General features: G+C 40.2%; 2 protein-coding genes across 7 annotated transcripts in view; both read right to left on the bottom strand.

Annotated features, from left to right (window-relative positions):
• The window catches only part of LOC131445986 (rab GTPase-activating protein 1), a 59665-nt gene extending 51288 nt beyond the window's left edge, over positions 1-8377 (bottom strand). For 2 of the 4 annotated variants that reach the window (XM_058616820.1, XM_058616821.1), the window contains exon 1: positions 8258-8377. Coding sequence is in view for 2 of the 4 variants with exons in the window: in XM_058616824.1 (XP_058472807.1) it covers positions 8258-8323 (66 nt within the window). In the remaining 2 variants the exon portion in view is untranslated. The remainder of the gene's footprint in view (positions 1-8257) is intronic. The other 2 variants (XM_058616824.1, XM_058616822.1) reach the window with 2 other exon arrangements.
• Positions 8378-11355: 2978 nt separating this feature from the next.
• rc3h2 (ring finger and CCCH-type domains 2) overlaps positions 11356-19878 on the bottom strand; it is a 28044-nt gene continuing 19521 nt past the window's right edge. For all 3 annotated transcript variants that reach the window (XM_058617252.1, XM_058617254.1, XM_058617253.1), the window contains exons 15-20: positions 19019-19183; positions 18662-18926; positions 18046-18130; positions 17326-17533; positions 17029-17192; positions 11356-15764 (exon numbers count right to left, since the gene is read on the bottom strand). In XM_058617252.1, the coding sequence (XP_058473235.1) occupies positions 15617-15764; positions 17029-17192; positions 17326-17533; positions 18046-18130; positions 18662-18926; positions 19019-19183 (1035 nt within the window). In that variant the 3' untranslated portion in view covers positions 11356-15616. The remainder of the gene's footprint in view (positions 15765-17028; positions 17193-17325; positions 17534-18045; positions 18131-18661; positions 18927-19018; positions 19184-19878) is intronic.

Genomic DNA, 19878 nt, shown 5'->3' with positions numbered 1-19878 from the left:
ACGGCGAAGAGAGACACCGCTAGCAATTATGACGTTTTTTCAAATTCACAACCTTTCAAGAATTTCAAGGACCCATGGGAACCCTGAGTTATAGCATCAGGTGCACTATTGTGCAAAAGTCTCAGGGACCGGCAACTTAATAGCCGTTTATTAGCCCTAAACTTAAGCAGTTCCTCAGAAATTAGGTTCTGCCTCATTAAGACCAGGTTTTAATCTCCATGAGGACTACTGGTCCTGACAACGTCAGTGTTCAGGCCAGGAAACACACATAGAAACAAACAGCTGCATGCCTTCAAACACATGCTGTAGTTTAAAAGCCAGACATTGTAAGTGGATCATAATTACAGTCAGAGGTCTACTGATATCAACAAAAGTATAAATATATAATACAGTGTATGTGTGTCATTTCCTTTTGAAGAATTAATGATATAAGTACAGCTCTAAGGATGACTGACAGAGCTTGTTGCTGCCTATTATTTGTTTTTGGCATGTGCAGGACCAACACGGGTTTGGTTTACCATGTGTAATGTTTAAGCATGTCTCTTAAAACCTGGTTAAAACAATATAGACTTTTGCACAGTATTGCACCTACTGAAAAAGGGAGGTGTCATTGTGTGTAACACATGAAGATAGATATAACAGAAGGTTCTGACTGGCAGTGGTTCAGGCAAAGAGTATAACAAGCTATTTTTGGCTGTTTCCTCTCTCAACTCCTCCCTTTCACTCTCTCCCATCCCTCCCTCATTCAGGACTCTTTACTCCTTATCTTTCCCCTGCCACTCTCCTGTGTTCCTCAGCCCTTGTTGCTCTCCTTTCGTCTCCTCTACCCTTTTCCCTAAAGGTTTCAGTGGCTGTTTCTTACACTTTTGTCCTTGGTCAAACCCCTGCCCTCTCTATTCAAAGCATAGCCAACAATGGCGAGGTGGTAATAATAATAATAATAATGATAATACAAATCTACATTGCAAAGGTCAGAACAGTACATAATAGTTTGAACCGGTTAAGACTGAGCATAAAACTGTCACCTTCAAACACCCAACATGTGTATGTGTAGTTATTAAAATGCAGATTAACACCACACAACTCAACAGATTCTTTCAGCAGTACTGCTTAGGTTTCGGGTCACCTCAACACATACAGTGTAGTTTGTCTGGAGAAGAAAAGTAAAGAGCGAACAAAGAGCGATTATTGCTACCTATTTTCTCTTTCATGACATTACTGACTTTAAAACAACCACAGACAATTGCAATTATGAAGCTGTACCGACTGATCATTTACTCATTGTTTTGTTGACTGTCATGACGTCATCCTGTATCATTGGTATAAGAACCATAAGAAAATAATTTAAGTATGTGAGTGTGTGACCAAGAGAAAAAACGAAGTGCGAGTTACTCCTCGCTCTCCTCACTTTACATGGGTCCATTCTACTTAGGAATCAATAACACTGGCTTTTCCGAATGATTGATTTCATTAATAATTTAGGCATTTTTGGTGCTACAACTAAAGCCTAATACTTCATGACGAAGAGTAAAATGTCAATCGTCTTGTCACTCTCTCTCTCTCTTTCTGTCTCAGGCAGACTCACCACGAGGAACATCAGGAAAAGTTCTGCCACATCAGAGGGATTTAGCAGGGTGTCAAATCCATTGTTTTGACTGAACACAGCATCACACCTACCTTTCATTTTGAGTCGCACAAGTGAGCACTCAGCCACAGGCAAATGTCTGCATACACACACGCACATAGGCCTACCACTCTGCTCTGTCTGTGACTAGCTGGCAGATCCAACAGGCTTATAATGGCTGCCTTGTCACCCTGTTCTCCTCCTTTTCCACAGTAACAGCCTTTGCTTGCTCTTGCCAAGCAACGCAGTTTGTTATCAACCTCTACGTGCCACGAAAGGCTGAGCACTATGCGGAAAAAAAGTTATATTTAGTTTAATTTATTTTGCTATTGTACAGATATTGCCACAGCAGTATGAGTCACGGCCTTAATGAGCATCTCTGTAGCATCACAATGTTTCGGTAACAATGTTATGCAACGTGTGACATATTTTTATCCTAAAAATTGCAGCTGCTCTGATGTAAATGTTGTCATATTGCAATAATATTTTGATAAACAGTCCAGCCCCAGTAGAACAATGATACATGATTTTCTTAACACAAGTTCTCCACTGCCTCTACTGTATCCAGGAGGAAGGAAATTCACTTTTGTTGAAAAACTGTGGTGGGAAAGTCCATTTTAACATGTTAACAATTACTGTTCTTCACAACGACTATTTGTTTTCCAGTGCAGGAAAATTCAATGTGTGCTCTTGAATGTCTCTCTCTATTTATTCTGCAGCCCTGCCCTTTCTCTTGATTTCTGCACCTCTTGTATCGGTTTCAAAGATCTCAACTTAGCGTGATTGATATGAGACAGATGCAGTTACAGGCGTGTGTGTGTGAAATCAGAATGCATGTCAGGAACGGGTGTGGCCAAACCCATGACTTCTGTGATCTTGCATAGTGCGCTTTGATCGGACATCACTTTGCTGGGCTTTATAACCGAGGGCCAGGTCATGCCCTCTGCTAGGGTCCAGTCATATTATGTAAATTTCGTCATCCACGCATATGGGCAGTAGTCCGTGCAGACCCTGCATAAGTGACCGTTGACATACCTCCAGTTTGAGGGAGTATGTGAACACTTTTCATTCTAGTTGGTGGCACGCTTTTGTTTGATCAAAAAAAAAAAAAGCAGCAAGTACATGATAACCATGGGAATTGCTTGACGTTACATGAGGAAGTCAAGGTAGCCACATAAATATGTGCCTTGAGATAATGTACGTTGTACGCTATACAAATAAAATTCAATTGAATTGAACTCAGCATTTGTGGAACATATAAATGCGGAAAAAAATGGAACCACAAGAGTGTACATGCATGCAAAAATGCAAAACGCTGACAAATGTGACCCAGCCCTCAAGTGATCAATTTGATGGTTCTTTAGACACTACAGTATAAACAAATTAACAACCCATTCGTCAAATCCTGCCTTCATTTTTATCTCAGTTACACAACTGTAAGAGTCATGGGCTGAGGGTTCAAGTGCATGACGCCAGGGTGGAGAAGAAAAATGAAGACACTGAAAAGTTTAAAGGGAATCAGAGTGAAGAAGCAGAGAGAGGTGACTTCTGTTCATACCCCATAGACAGACAGACAGACAGACAGACAGACAGATAATTAAACAGCCCAAGCTCTCTCTGTAAGTTCCAGCTCTGTGTTTTACAAGCTAAACAACTGACACAGAAGCAGTAAGGTTAATGTAGTCTGGGTGTGGGTTTCAATAGTTCATGCACAATGCTGTTAAACTTCATGACCAAATGAACAACAAGCCTGCTCTCTCTTAGCGGCTTGCCACATTTAAAAACAGAGGCAGCCGACATGAATATCTGAGGTCAATCCATGTGTAAAAATGTCCAAACTGAAAAACATGTGCCTGTTTTTCTTTTTACTCCCAACCAATTTCCAGCTGAATGGTCTGTTCTGGCCTGCCAGCTGGGCACTGCGTGCAGCCATGCACCTCACAAGGGAGAGGACGACACAGCCAGATACAGCTAGAGAGCATTCAGGCTTTAAACACAGTCCCTTTCGACGCGCCTCACAGCAGTGATTTCAGCCAGGCAGAGACACCAAAAAGAAAGGATGAGAAAAGAAAGAAAAAGGAGAATGAGTGACAAAAAGGGGACCACAATGTCAGTCACAAATAACGCTACACAAGGAAAGAGTAAGAAAATAAGTGAAATAGGGAATCTGAATTACCAAATTACACCCTTGTGTCACTGTGCAATGTATTTGTATTGTGAGCACTGAATAATAATTTGAATTCAGTATGACAGCAGAGCACAGGCTCACATTTGGATATCCAGGAGTGAAACCTCTACATGACACACACTTAACTACAAAACAATCTCACCATCTCAACAACCAACAACTCAGTGACACTGTGCAGTCCTGCCCTTAAACTTCTGGAATGACGCTCTGGCTACACAAACCCCCCCGAGCTGCACGATGTGTGGTTATTCGCAGGCTGTTATTTAACAGTGGTTTCTAAAGCAGAGAACTAAAACTGGTTGGTGAAATTTGACACCTTTGAGTGTAAGTGAATATGTGCTCCAACACCAAACCGTTGATTAGCATTTAGACACTAGAAATGAAAGCAGAAAGTGCCTTTTATACAATGTTTAAGGACATTTCTGGAGAAAATGTAAGAGGAAATGTAATAATTTAATTCACAAAATACTAATTACAACACTGAAGATATTTACAATCTACATTATCAAAGGGTGTTATATGCTTTCTTTTAATTTCTTTCATTTTAACAACAAGGATCATGTTATTACACATGTTTAAATGGGGAAACAACCAGGACGGCATTCATTATTCTGCTTTTATTCATTAGGAAATAAAAGCAAACATTTAAGTTATATCCCTCCAGAGGATGATGACTGGAGGCCTGAATATTTTGAAAACCTAGTAAATCAAATAAAAAAAGCTGTGAATCTATTGAAAAAAGTAATTTAAGTCCATCACAACAAGTATTGACCCTGGTGTGAATTATGAGCAAAGTCTTTGTTTATGACAATCTACAGAAATCAACTTGAAATCAACATTTGGCTATAACTACAATAAGTTTGCAAACATTGATGAAAGCAGGTAAGACACTGGTCACAGGACAAAACATCACCACAAGTCAAGTGTCCAAAGAAAGTTGTCACTCCCTCAACACTTGCTCAACAATCCGTAAAAAAAACTTTTATAGTGTGCAAAATTGACAGAAAATCCCTGAGCATGAAATAGTCAAATCAGCAGTTCAAGAAACAAACTGAATCAGCAGACAGCACTCTCAATATTCAAGTAGTAGTGTATGGCTACCAGCAACTACTCATCCAGCCACTGTTCTGAAATTAAACTGTTACTTCTGTTGAGTTAACCAGAAGAAAGGAAGATTTTTAGCAGGTTAGAACGAGTACCTAATGAACTGAACTTTTATGTAAGTCTCATACATGAAAGTTGATTCCATGTTTTCTTTTGTACCCTAAATAGTCTCCTTTCATCCAAAGCAACTGGATGAGGGAAACAGCAACCCACAACAGTGATGACAGCCCTGCTATTCAGTCTTCACCAGCTCCCCAAACGACAGGTGCATCTGTGGGGTGTTGTTGGGATTTCAGAACATTCAGAGCTCAGTCTAAAATCAGTTTCACAGCAAGCTATAATTGGAGGAATGTAGGGACACACACCAAGATAATATGTGAAAGCTCAACATTAAAATGCTTTAATTCGATCTGACATCTTTAGCAGTATAGTGTTGGTTATATAGTCTAATGTCAGTTGTGATCAGCTCCAGCTCTAATGTAGTACGAACTGGAATCAATGTAGGTGGGTTAAATATCTATCATACTTTCGCCACCTTCTAAACTAAACACAAAGCATATTTGTAGAGGCCATGATCTTTCACCTATATTTATTTAATATTTATTTAATCAGGTTGGTCCCATATACATTATAGTATGGAATGAATTCAAACATATTATGTAAATAAGAAATACATCTATCTTTAATTTAATTTTGTTGTAGTTTGTTTGCCCTGCAAATCACTCACTGAGACAATATCGGCAGGAAATTTACATGAAGGGAACACAAACAAGAATGAAAGAAAGTGAACGTGACACACAGAGCAGGGTTATTAGGTACACAAACCTAAAACCTTACAGGTCAAAAGGAGAAGCTCTTGTGGGGGACAATGTCTGTCAGATGGACATGGTTTAGTTATGAAGTGTGACACAGACCAGACATCCTCATTTTACAAATTATGCAGCGGATTGATCCCTGTAACAAACTCAAACCATTGCTGCTACAGTCTACAAAGAAAAAGGAACAAAAGTACAATCAGAGCTCAAAATAAACCTCAGCCTATGACATTTCAAAAGGCTTTCGCCAGCAGCAGTACACCATATGTCAAAGAATCACGATGATGGAAGGAGATATGGGCTGCTGTTGGAAATTACATCTACACAACTGAGAAAATGTATCAAATGGCCCCTACCAGTACATGAGATATCTGCATACAGACATGTTTTTTGCATCTGTGAATGACCCACAGCAAGGATTTACCACAATACCTGTGCTTCAGAAAACAGAACAGGAACAAAGAGCTGAGTCACGTGAAGGGTCAGTTGGCAGTGGCACATTTGGCTCATAAGTGTTGCCCATTGATGGGAACGCTCACAATACAACTGTCAACTATATCAATAGTCTTGGGCATTACGATGATAAGAGCTCGTTTGCAGACGCCACTTACGTCTTATTGCAGAAGAGATATCGAGGGATGCTGTGCAATTGGATAAGTTGCCAATTGTTTGTTTTGTCAATACTTGCAACTCATGATTGATAAATCTGTCAAAGTTAATCGTAAACTATATATAACATCACGAGATAGTAAAATGTAAACAAACTACAGTTCCCCTATTTGTAGTTAGCTAGTTTGTAAATGCATTAAGACACTGGTTAGTGAATGCAATGTCATAATTTCTGTAAATGTCTGTCTTATTTTAGAGGGTTTATCCAACATAATCATATATTAAATTATTTAGCACACAACTCTCAAATCTTACTTTTGCAATACAGCCTCTACTGACTCCTCTCTTATCATGGGACTAACAAAACTTCAACTAAAAAGTGTTCTAAACAGCTTAATTGATCAATATATATAACGTTACTAAATTTAAGCATGACTTTAAGCAGTAATAAAAATGTATTGTATTTATGTGTGGAAACTCCTGTGGCACTACACAAGATGGGAACACAACAGTTGACAAAACAATCAAAATATTGCTTAGTGCTGATGTTTAAGTTGATACTGTCAGTCAGTCAGTCATCATCTACCGCTTTTATCCTCCACCAGAGGGTCGCGGGGGGGTGCTGTGCCAATCTCAGCTACATCGGGCGATAGGCGGGGTACACCCTGGACAGTTAAGTTGATACTGTATTATATTATATTATATTATATATATATATATTATTATACTACTATACCAGCGTATAACAGAGGTCTCAAACTTAATATCAAGTTATAATGAGAACTGGCCCATGACCTCCTCCACCTCTAGCAAGAGTGTAGACAAAATACAATACTAAATATGATTGTTAGCTATTGTCATGTACAGTGAGCAATATTGTTATATTAATAATTATACCTGAGGGTATATGAAGCACACTTGATGAATTAAATGTAAAATTGTATTGTATATGAGCTTATATGATATGAGCATGTTGAGTGGTTTTATTACAGTTTTCCATCTGTTATTATTTAATTTCGGATTTCAAATATGTTTTTCTTATTGTGAACTGTCATGACAAACACTTTTACATTGAAATTCTGTGAAATATCATCACAAATATCATTATTGCGGTTACCATGACGGAATAATGTGATTTTAAGCTAATTTCCCACTTGGTTAACTTTTTGTCACATGACCAGACTGGACACTCATATTGGCCCCCAGGTCGTTTAAGTTTAAGACCCCTGATAAAAGACAAGATAAAAACAAAGCACGTGTATCTGCCCCCCACCCTGAGTTCAAATACTGACACAAAAATACACAAATAAATCAACCAGCAAGGAAATGATCATTCACATCCACTCACTAATAGCAGATATCATCAAATAAACGGTAGCATACACAGTAAATGGATTGACAACCCTGCAACATGTTCCTGGACACGTTTCCCACCTCATAGCTGGATTTACAGATTATTTATCCAAAGCTAAATGACATTAACCCGATAATGATGGAGCTTATTGTGTCGCTAGCTCTACAGTGAACTTACTGCCAGTCAGTTAGCCTCTCACCAACCTGCCCAACGTTAGCTAAGATAGCGATTCTGCACTCATCATTTCAGAGCCTCTGAAAAAATGTCCAACTACACAGTGGCTAAACACGTACCATTGTCCTGTCACCGTCAAGCAATTAAAGCGAACGACTATGACAAAGTGTTCGCGATAAATTTGATGGACAAACCAGCGGAGTGGCCCTCGCAAGAGGCGGCAGATAAAGAGGCCATTACTCTGTGATATAGCATGGCTAGCCACCGTACGCTAGCCAAGCTGCACTGGGCAGTTACAACCAACAAATATCTATAACTCACTACAACTGAGGAGACAACGACGTCTAACTGTGAGGGTAACATACGTGACCGAGTGCAAAACTGCTCACCTTTATTCCCACAGTTGTATTTACTCCAGTGGCGGTTGGCACAACATTGCACTCTCCCACTGACATCAGCAGCCAACTGCATCCAGCCGAGCTGTCAACACAAGCCCGACCAACCCGCTGACAACCACACTGCGCATGCGCCTGTCACTGCTCCCCTGCTCAAGGCTGAGACCCGGCGATGCTCGTAGTCAAGTAGTGATGGGAGGTGCGGCTCTTTTCAAAGATTCGGATCTTTTGGCTCAACCCTGTCAGAGCAGCTCCCAAATTACTGTTCATTTATGGTGCTTTTCCACGGCTCGACTCCATTTGTTTTGGGGGTTTTTGCTTTTCCAATAGGGATAGTACCTGGTGCTTTTTTTAAGTACCTGCTCTGCTGAGGTTCCAAGCTAGCTGAGCTGACACTAAAATGTGACATCAACAGACTGTCGGCCAGTGATTGGTCAGAGAGTTTCGTCACAAGTCATGCGTGCGACGTCCAACACAGGAATCAAACCGGATAATTCCGAACTGTAGATCAGTTCAAAATACTTTAAAAATCCCTAAACACATGCATTAAGCTCCAACATTTAGCAAGGACATTTCTAAAATCTCAATATTTAACAGCGAAGTCTGGTGTGTTTGTATTTGATGTTGCGTTGATGACCTTGCCCATGACAAGAAGGTACTATAGTAATGGAAAACAACATGATGGTACGCAAACCGTGTAGAGTCGAGCCGTACCAAGCCTAGTAGTGATAGAACTATATGTGGAAAAGCGCCAAAAGTATCACTTGGAGCCTTCTATTTTAGCCCAATTTAGCAATTATGAATGGTTTGTGTGTTGGTCAGCAATTTTTCATAGAAGTCAAAAAATATACGGTTATTGTTATTGAACATTTTAATCAAACTGTTAAATGAACAACTGAGCACAGTTGCTCCTGCCTGCATTCTGGATTCTCAGAGCCAAAGAATCGACCCTTAGAGCCGGCTCGTTCACAAACAACACATCACAGTCATATAAACAATCATATAAACAGTAACAGAAATAACTATATATTAAAACCATAAAATATAAGGAAATACAGGTGTTAACATGATAGAAAAAGAATAACATATGTAAATAATTGTACAGCAGGCCTTTTTTTCAGCTGCAAGATCATTGGTTTAAAGGCGACATAGACCGGAAGCTCCAATAAACGCTGCGTTTGTGTGTGTGTATCTGCATCATTACCTCGTTTATGAAATCCTAAAGTTTCAGAACAACAGTTCAGCCACTGCTGAGAAAATAGTGTTGTATTGTTTTCCTGGGCTCTGCGAAGCAGATCGGCACTTCCTTAATTTGATGTCGTCATCAGAAATCCTCACCACTCCTCTCACCACCGTAGCGCCTCCTGGTGCGGGCACTAGTCCGGGTACATCCGGTTGTGTACATTCAACCGCAGAAGAAGAAGAACTACTCTCGTTGTAGCTGCTGAGATGCAGAGCATCCACCGTGCCAGAGGGGGAGCTGTATATCTGAGAGCTAGCCTATCTATTACGTCACTTCCAGGTACCTGGCCAATCACAGGACAGTAGGAAAGCTCACGTTGGCTGGCCAATCACAACACAGTCCACGTTCTGGGGGTGTGGTTTTGGTCTGAAACAGCGCGGCTGACGAAAGCGTCAGTGAGGAGATATTTTGATTGGCTCGTTTGCAGCGATTAGGAGGTTTTTAACGATTAAAACAAGTTAATATATGTAAGTAGACCTCCATAACTAACATATATGTGTGATACAAGCATTCTATGTCGCCTTTAAAACAAATATAATTTGGGGGCACAGAATATTTTTCGTCACCTATTCAAAAGATTTGTTAAAGCTTACATGTATTTTAGTGTAGGAAGTTATGGATATCGCCACCGAGCATTGATCAGAAACTTTCTTCCATATTTTACCAGTAAAATAGCTTGAGGAGGTGAGGAGAGGAGGCCAGAGAGAAGACTCTGGCAGAAAGCTGGCAGTGTTTTGGTGACAGAAATTACACACTGGAGCTTTAATGATTACATAATAGCCTGAAATATGAAACAACACTACTTAAATTCTGTTTTTGCATTATTCCCTTTCCTACATGTTCCTTTACACGTTCCCTTCAGGACACAGGACATTGTGTCTGAAGTACAAACTGGAGTTAATCCAATGCAGACCCACATAATCCCCTGGTGTTTGGCAGCAGATTGATATAGGTATGACATGGCCCTGACTTATTTTGAAACATCTAAAAAAAAACACAGCATTCACCTCTAACAAACACACCCACATTTCTCATTGTGTTTAGCTGTGTTGTCCCTTCTTGCCCAGCCTGTCAGGGCTTGTTGATTCAGCAGAGCTGCAACAGGTAACACAGTTGAGAGATTTATTGTTTGAAAACAATCGTATGCAAGTGATTCAAGGCCACTGAAAGTTGCCCACATGCTCAATTGTAGCCGCTTAATGGACAGATAGAGCCATGTATTATGTAGCTTCCTATGGACGACGATAAATGACATAATAATACAAAGAAAGAAAGAAAGAATAAATTAATGAATAAATGGGTAAATAAACAAGTAAAAGAATTAATAAATAAATACAAAAATACATTTAATAATTTTATAAAATGAATGAAAGAATAAATACAGGAATAAATAAATGAATGAATGAATACAATAATAAATAAAGGAATTAAATAAATAAATGGGTAAATACAGAAATAAAAGAAAGAATAAATAAATAATAATAACAATAAAAAATTTGTTTTTAACAGTACATTTTTATTTATTAATTTTTTTCCCTCATTTATCTATTTGTTCTTTCTTTCTTTTATTTATTATGATGTCATTTATCGTCCTCCACAGTTTCCACACTTTTTAGCACCCCCTTGTGTTTTATTTATGTTTTTTTTCCCCCCTAACTGAATTAAAATCAAGTGCCACATAAAACAAAAGTGAGGGACTTCACGCCGTCGCATGAACAAATGTGTTCCTGTGAAGAATAAGGTAAACGAAGTGACACAGCAGCCGCAGTTTTAATCACTGTTTCCTCAATGGAAAGCTTTCAAAGACACAAGAGGAAATTAACCAAGGATGACAAGAGCCAAACAGACATTATTTGTTCTCGGTTTATTGTAGCATGCAATTTCATGTGCCAAATTCTTCCTTTCTTTTTGTTTTCATTATTCCATCTCTCGGTGCAACAGAGAAGTGTTATGCCGCTCAGCCAAGCTGTCTGTAAGTCAGGGAAATACAAAGTGAACAAGCCAGAAATGCACAGAAGAATCAGTCAGTCAAAAAACAAAAACTCTGTCGTTAAAAGCACACGAATCATCAACAGCATAGGTCAGGTAGACCTACTCCAAACCTGCATTACCGTACAGTTAAGTAAAAGGGAAACCTTTCACAATGTGATATTTCCAAGGAAATAAATGGAATACGTAACAGTATTATTTATTCATTATGGGGACATTTACGATATGCTGTCTCTTTAAGGATTTTATTTTCCTCATTCCGAAACATTAAACAACTGCCCCAATGATTTTTAAACATTTCACAGGTTGTATAAATGAGCGGCTATACTATAAGTCCATCTAATGATGGTGCCAGACTGTATACAATGACGGATGTGTACCATCTCTTAGTAGTTCATTTACATTTCAATCGAACAATAGATTTGCAAATAAAATGTCTAATACAGACATGAATAGTCAGAAAACATCAGTTCATCATGTTTCACTATCAACACACAGGCGTTTATTCCCCATATAATATAGAATGATGAGACACTTTCTTCTCTAATAAAAAAATTCCAACCCCCCTTTTTTTCATTTTTTTATTTTAGCAAACTGTCAATATTCAAAAAAAAAAACCAGACTTATAATATATGTATATATATATATATATTATCAGAAGGGGGGGAATACCAACGACGATGACCAAATGTGGTAATAACGTTAACAGTACCAACAATATAATCTCTATTAAACAATAAATTCATAAGCAAACGAGTAAAAGGCTGCAAGCAAACTTCAGCACTTGACGTGGCCACACAGTGGGCATGTGCAGAACTCTTACAGCGCTGGGTGTGTTGTATCACAACTACAGAATCATCAGTACTCCTCCGCCATAACAAGAGGGACTAGATCGCATGCATATGACGCAGGATGCAGGGAGGCAGGACAGAGTGATGGGGGGGTAAAGGAAGGAAAGTGGGGTGTGGGGGTGTGGGCTGACACTCAGTGGCCGAGTGCACCTGCTGGCAGTGATGGGGTGGAAATCCGTACAGTGTAATTAGCCACTACGACAGTGCTCAATAGAACCTTGAAGGAAACAGGGAGTCATTTCAATACTCACAATACTGTTTGTTTCACACACAGTAGTGCCCAGCCCTTTCCTATCTATGAGAGCAGGAATATTAAAGCCAATATTGATACCGAGAGGCAAAAAGAAAACACAGGCAAAGACAAAAAAAGAGGTGATAATCAGTGGTGACACTTTTAAGCACACACCGCCACTGAATAATATAGAAAAAAGCCAAAGCACGATCTGAGCAACTTAAGTCTTCCCTGAGCTTTTCAGACAGACAAAGGATCTAGCCTCCTCCGATGGAAGAAAGCAGAACTACAAGAGAAGAGAGGCATCTTCCTCCTCAACTTCTACAGAGCCTCTTCCTCTCTCTCTCTGCCTCAGAGTGTTCAGCTGAGGAATATGAAAATCTTTTTAGGAAAACCTCAGGGATTGATTGTACTGTACTGTACATAACATGGCACTTTACACGACCTCAAAGGGTGAAGTTGTAAACAAACGTAGGGAGGGTGGGTGAGAGCGGGAAGCTGAGGCAAACTTCATGAACTCCTTCCATTTCGCCTTTTTAACGTGGGACGTCAACATCCAAGCCACATTGAATTGTTCAGCCCCGGTTTTTTTTTCACTTTGGAAGATAAGACAGAAAACCCCAAAAGAGGGTTCGTTTTGGTAACTCAAAAAAAAAACGCCCAGCCATCCTTTAAAAATGGAATTTAAGTTATAACTAGAGGGGACGGACATAGTATCTGATTAAGAGACGGGAACAGTAAAGTCATTCTCACGCAACATCTCATAAGAGTTAGAACAGGTGTAAACGAAGTGTAAACAAACTTAGTGAAGCCTCCGTGACTCGAAATGTATAGGTGGCTTGATATGTCATGCGAAAGGCATTACGATTAATCCGCACACAACGAGATGCCCCTCATGTCTATAAAAGTGAGTGAGGCAAGGCTGGTCTGTATGGAAATCACATACACGATACTGCACATAGAATTACAGTGAGTTAGACTTTGGTGGCTTACAGTGCACTGACCACAGCAAACGTAGAAAAACATTAGACAAGGTCATCAGAAATGTTCTCTCTCTCTCTCTTTCTCTCTCTCTCTCTCTCTCTCTCTCTGCTGTGAACTGAAACAGTAACAAAATGTCCTGATGAAAAAAAAAACCGCCCGACAGACAACTTCACAGAAGTTAGCACAATGCATAAAACAAGACAAAACGTTTAAAAATAAAATATAGCACGAACACACACAGGAAGTGGTTTGTAGGCTTTTAAAATTGTGCAGAAAATGTGTCATACTTTGAATGTGTATGTGTTCAGTTTCTGAGATCATTGTTGTGTTTCAGGCGACACCTTTGAAATAAGACAGGTGTGTCCGTCAGTGGACATATTATGTCACTGCATGTTGAGTTGAATACAACAATAAGGAGAGAAAGGCCACTGTTTTGCATGTGTGAATAACAAATTTGCTCCACTTGCATTGCAACTAACAATAATTCATAATAAATAAAAACTGATTCTATATCCTCGACTAATCAATTAGACGTTTGGTCCACAAGATGTCAGAAAATGTTAAAAAAAAATGTTGATTATGTTTATCTATTTGTTCACGGACTTGAAAAAATTGAGTTTAAACTGTTGTTTTTTTTGTCACGTGGAGCAAAGAAACGAGAGGAATCCTCGTACTGACACATCGCCGGTGACTAATCCAGTAATCGATAAGTCTATTCACAGCTGCATCCCAAAGGTTTTGGCAGGATGAGTCAATTAAAAGAGTATATCGAGGGTAATCATATTATGGATTATAAAAAAACCAACAACGCTCATCCGTTCTGACCTTGAGTGATGAAAGATCGTTAACAAATCCAGTCCATGACTGTGTCACTGTTCTCTGCGGTCTTGTGACAGTCAAGGGAATTCAGAGGTCAACGTTTAAAAGATCATATGACTTATAAAAGACTGCGGCTATGTTGTCAGCACAGTGAAAACCTTTGTTGTCTCTCAGGTTTTCTTCTATTTTTATTGGGGGGATTGAGCGGCCTTTGAAATTGTGTTATCAGTGTTATAATCTGAGTGTGACAATCGCTATTCTTTGACGAAACGCTTACAAAAAATGTGTTCAGCAGTGACACAAAACAGCCAATAAACTGACCAATCTGTGACATTTAAAGAGACAGAAATACAGAAGAGAGCAATTGTTTTATATTATATATAAAAAAAGAGGGCTTTATAATTTTGGGGGGAAAAATAAATAAGTGCTATTATTTTGACAAGTCAAGCCACAGTTAAATATTCACTTTGTTACATAGTTAATAGGAGATACTGATATAGTACTAACTGCTCTATTGTTAATGCAAGGATGAATTATGAATTATCAGCACTGAAACTGTATGCTGAATAACATACATATACCTAAATGACTGCCTTTGCGCGAGTATTTACGGATTGCATTGTTAAAATTTGCTATTTCAATTTGAAAATATTGTAGCTGTTCAGCTGTAATAAATACAAAGTTTGTATAAAGTTGTTGTTTTTTTTTTCGTTATTGGGGACAGCTAGGAGGGGCTTGATTATAAATGCGTTATAAATGATTCATTATCAGCGGATCCTACAGTAAACTTACAAAAATAACACGGTTGAAGATACCTTTACTTAGTCTAATGCCATCAGCTGCATGGAGTCAGGAGGACGACACTAATAATGCGGTGGAGATGATAAACATGGCCATGGTTTGTAAACTACAAATATGGACAAGTTCATCATCGATAATACAGGTGGATTAATGTATGTATTTACGAGGCATTTACAGTGATATTAGTCAATTCTCTGTGGAATTTTAAAGAGAAAATCACCACTCGGCAGCAAGGAGTGTGTGTGTGTATGTTTTCTCTTGCCACTTGTGGTCTGACTGTTCAGCCATTATCTAGTCAAGTTTTACTTAGGCATATGATTGACATATATGAAGGCTGGAATTAAAATCATATTCCCTTTAAAAAAAGGATCAAGTTGTGGGCTAGAAGCTCCGCCTCAGCACGACACGGGTCATTGTCTGACTCGGTGTCCACATTAGCTTCCGTTGAGCAGCATCTCTGTTCCGTGGGTCTCTGGACAAGCCCGGGTGGAAGTGTCCCCCAGTTGAGGCGGTCCAGTCCGCAGCACCAGCTTACCGACGCCCAGACCCCCTGAGACCAAGCCTCCAGGGGACAGGGACTTTCTGGAAAACAGAAAAGTGGGGTAGGGGGAAAAAGAGGGAAACATTAGTATGTGCAAATCTCCTGTACACAACCAATCAGCTCATCATACCTGACACTTTCATGTGGAATCATGGCATTTGGGGAGTCTGCTCCTGTTTGCCAGATCTGGGCCACTGAATCTCCATGTCAGCCAAAAGTGAGCCAGAATAAACTGAATTCTCAGGCCAAATGTGTTGCATTATATTGGTGCTTTTACACTATCAAGTACCGGCACGCCGCGCCACGGTTTGTTTCGTTTTCCAGTACCTCTCAAATGTGGGTGGTGTCATCAAAGCACGGCTGCATGAAAGTGCCGTGGCGTCGCTTTATACGTGACACATACAAACAAACATACATTAGACTCAGTTAATTAAAAAGATTTGTTCACAGAATCGTTCAGTACTTCCTGCATGACCGCAGGAGCACAGACTCCGTCCGACACAGTCACTGAACTGAAATACGGCAAAACGGGTTGTTTTCCTTGCTGTATGTTGGAGATTAACGGATGTTTTTGGGATTTTTAAAGTCTTTTTAACTGATCTACAGTCCAGCATTGCTCTGTTTGATTCTTGTGTCGGATGTCATGCTCACGACTCTTCATAAATCCAGTGCTGACACACATTAGCCAGTATTACATTTGCCATATCTTTACCAAAGGTTTCCAACATTTGTCTTATAAGATATTCGGGCCATATTTATATTATTAATGACATGGCCCACTTGAGGGTGACATCCAGATTACGTGTTGTATATTTGCCAAAAACTGCCACATTTCCCATTCCTGATGCTCCTTCATGTAGCATGAATGAGATTTAAATGAAGATTTTTATGTGGTTTGAAATTAGATTCAAATCAGATTTCTGCACGTGTCTCTCTCTCTTCTTAATGTGGCACACAACAAAGACATCAAAATCAGAAATGGGAGTGTCATACCATTCACTGGGACTGCAGCACGGGTAGTGTAAGATATGTACAGTGCACCTGTCGCACAGGAAAAACCCAGTGCCAGTGATTCTACTGCACAATTGTTTAGAGCGTGCTCTATCACAAAACACAGGCAGACCTGTATCGTTACCAGCACAACCCATACAAACAGGCTGGTTATGCCTGAACACACAAATCTAATTTGGTCACTTGCAATTAACAATGCCGACAGTCTGCCTGCCAGAAAAAGCCTGATTCGCCTTCGTATTAACCACAGTCTTAGAGACATCCTGTGAGGCAGTGGTTGCCATGGTGATTCACCTGAAAGCCATCTTTTTCAGCAGATGAGCATCCATCTTCTCTGTCAAAGGGCCCTCTGTTTGAGGATGCTCCTCTACCGGGGATGAGAGGAGGGGGGAGGAGCAGGGAGGTGGAAGGAGGCGGGAAGAATCCTGAGACTGTGGAGTAACCAGGTCTAAAAGCTCCTGGAAGGCAAAGATGATGAGATAGGGAGATGATTGAGAGGTTAGTTTGCACTTGAATGTTATGCATTTACACAAATTTTTGATCTAAAATGTCCAAATAAAGCTTGAAGGGACACGATCAACGCACACCGACCTGAGATTTGATCTCCTGGTGGTCTGAATCCTCCATGTCCAGAGCGCACAGCTCGAGCTCAATGTCTCGGTCTGGGTCTGATTGGCTCTCGACCAGATCCTGATCCTGGATGTAGGTGGTCTGATGGGCTTTCAGATCAGAGACAGCTTTCTCTCCGCAGCCTATGGAAGTGCGACGGCCGTGAAGCTCTGATGCACAAAGCTGCTCACTGAAAACACAAATACACAACCACACAAATGAGCCAGTTTGTGAAACAAAAAATACAGTTCTTAGTTTCAATACCTTTTTCATGTCATAAAAAAGGAACAAGATATTACGCAAATGATGATAATATGCATTTATGGCGTGGTAGTTGGTGCAAACGTGTCACTACAATATTGACCAATGTGGTGAATAAAAAGTGTGACAGCAAATACGTTAACAACAGATACGTCAGAGCAGATGACTTTCCTGACTCTTCTCCTGGCCGCCCAGCGTATTCTTTTTTTTTACCCACCAGCTAGCGGTGCTATTTTTAGTCTGACCACTAAGAAGAAATGACTGCTGCACAATGAGATAGGGGAGGGATGAGAGAGAGTGGGAGTGAGTGCAAATCAGATATATGCCTCTATACGGAGCATACAATATTCAACAATGTACGACGTAAAACTATTCAGCTCAACAACACCAACGCGTGAGACCGAACAGTAAACGATTACTGTAGGGACAGATGCAACGCACCTCTCTAGGAAACTGGAGTGACTGGAGGAGTCGGATCCTCTGGAGCTCCACCTGAAGTCACTGTGATCCAAGTGTGGGTTGTAATCTGTGACGGACAAAAGATTTAAGCATTGTATTGTACACATGATGTTGGAAGCACAATTTTCATGCAGTTAAAATATAGATAAATCTATTAGTAAAATTGAAAAATTTTGGGGCTCTTTTCTCATAATATTAGGGAAAACTTGAATTTTGCTTTGATGACTTGCAATTAATAAATAAATATTGAAGTCAGGGTGCTCGACATGGAAAAAATAATAATCCTCATGATGGTCATTGACTTGAACTTGAAACAAATTGAGTTTCTGAATGAGTGTGTTCTATCTGGCGGGACAGGAAGTCAGACACCATTAACAACGTTAAAAGAGTTATTTTCAGAATGAAAGTCCCTGTTTTGTAATAAGTGTTTTGTACAGTATGGAAGGGGTTAAAGTAGTGTACTTAAAAAAATGGCTTTAAGTTCTTGGCAATCTGGATTTATTCTAGTTCAAGCAGCACATATCTTTTGTGCATATTGATATTGAGATGATAATACATTATTAGTATATTGTGGAGCCCTACTTTCATGCGTCCTTACCTTTAAAGTTGATGGGTGTGGTGCTGGCACTTCTCTGGCAGGCAGTGGCTTGGACCGGGTCAGTGGTGTGGTAGCCCGTGCGTGACGCCCTGGATATAGCGCCCCACTTGGAGATAATGGGCCCCTCACTGAAGGGAATGATCGGATCCTCGTCTTTCATGCGGCGGTAGTGGTCGAGCGAATGCAGCCACCGCTTCCCAATACTATTACTGCCAACGCCGCCGCCGCCGCCTCCTCCTCCTCTGCCGCCGTTACTGTCCAACTCCTGCATGAGGAAGAACATGGACGCTGTTTCGCAAAAGAGCAGAAATCCAAACACTGGCACAGACGGGGATACTTCAGGAGTGTGTGTCTCACCGAGTGCTCGGCGCAGGAGTGAGCGGAAGTGTGCGTGAGTGTTTCGGGCTCAAAGGGACTGAGGCAGGGGCCGATGCTTCCACAGGACCACGGGGAGTAGTGCGCTAAGCTTTCCTCGCCTCTGAACCTGCAGCCGACACACTGACCTCCGCTGCTCTCCAGATGCTGAAACAAAGGCAGTAGTTGAAAATTAAAAATGACTTCCTGTGTGTGGGGAGTTGTGTTGCTACATCCAGACTGCCAAAAGGCCATGATGGTTTGTGAACGTTGATTTGACTTTTAAAAAACGACAAGTCCAGTTGCCTAAGACTTTCCACTTCTCATCCAAACGGCTTCTTCAGTTCTGATTTTTCCGTCCCCAGGTTTATAAACCCTTGGTGGCACCTTGAGGTCATTAACATAACAATCATGTGAGTTGTTCCATGAACAGAGAGAAAATGATAGATACAGTGGGCGCGAGAGGAGGAATGTGTTACAACAACACTCCTCCACTTAGAGCACAAAGCAAGAATCACTACAATAGCAAATCGTAGCTGCAACAAAATGCCACTGGTGCACTCTTTATTTTACAACACCGTGGTGACATGGTCTTCAGTGCCACCTACTGCTTACCTCTGTGAACTAACTCAACTCAACCAATCATCGTCTCTGGCTCCGACCTAACCCTACATAAATGGACACAATGTCACAATTGATTAAATAAGTTACACATAAGGTGTTTTATTCCACCCTGTGTTGTGTTCTATTTGCATTTTTAGCTTATTTTTAACGTTAAAACAGGGCTTTAACCTCTTGTCTCTAAGCCTTTTCCTATTTTATTCCACCCTGTGTTGTATTTTACTGTTTTATTTGCATCTGTT

This window comes from Solea solea, chromosome 19 (genome assembly GCF_958295425.1).
Source record: "Solea solea chromosome 19, fSolSol10.1, whole genome shotgun sequence".
NCBI classification, from domain to species: Eukaryota; Metazoa; Chordata; class Actinopteri; order Pleuronectiformes; family Soleidae; genus Solea; species Solea solea.
This window is presented reverse-complemented; position numbering and strand designations above follow the sequence as displayed.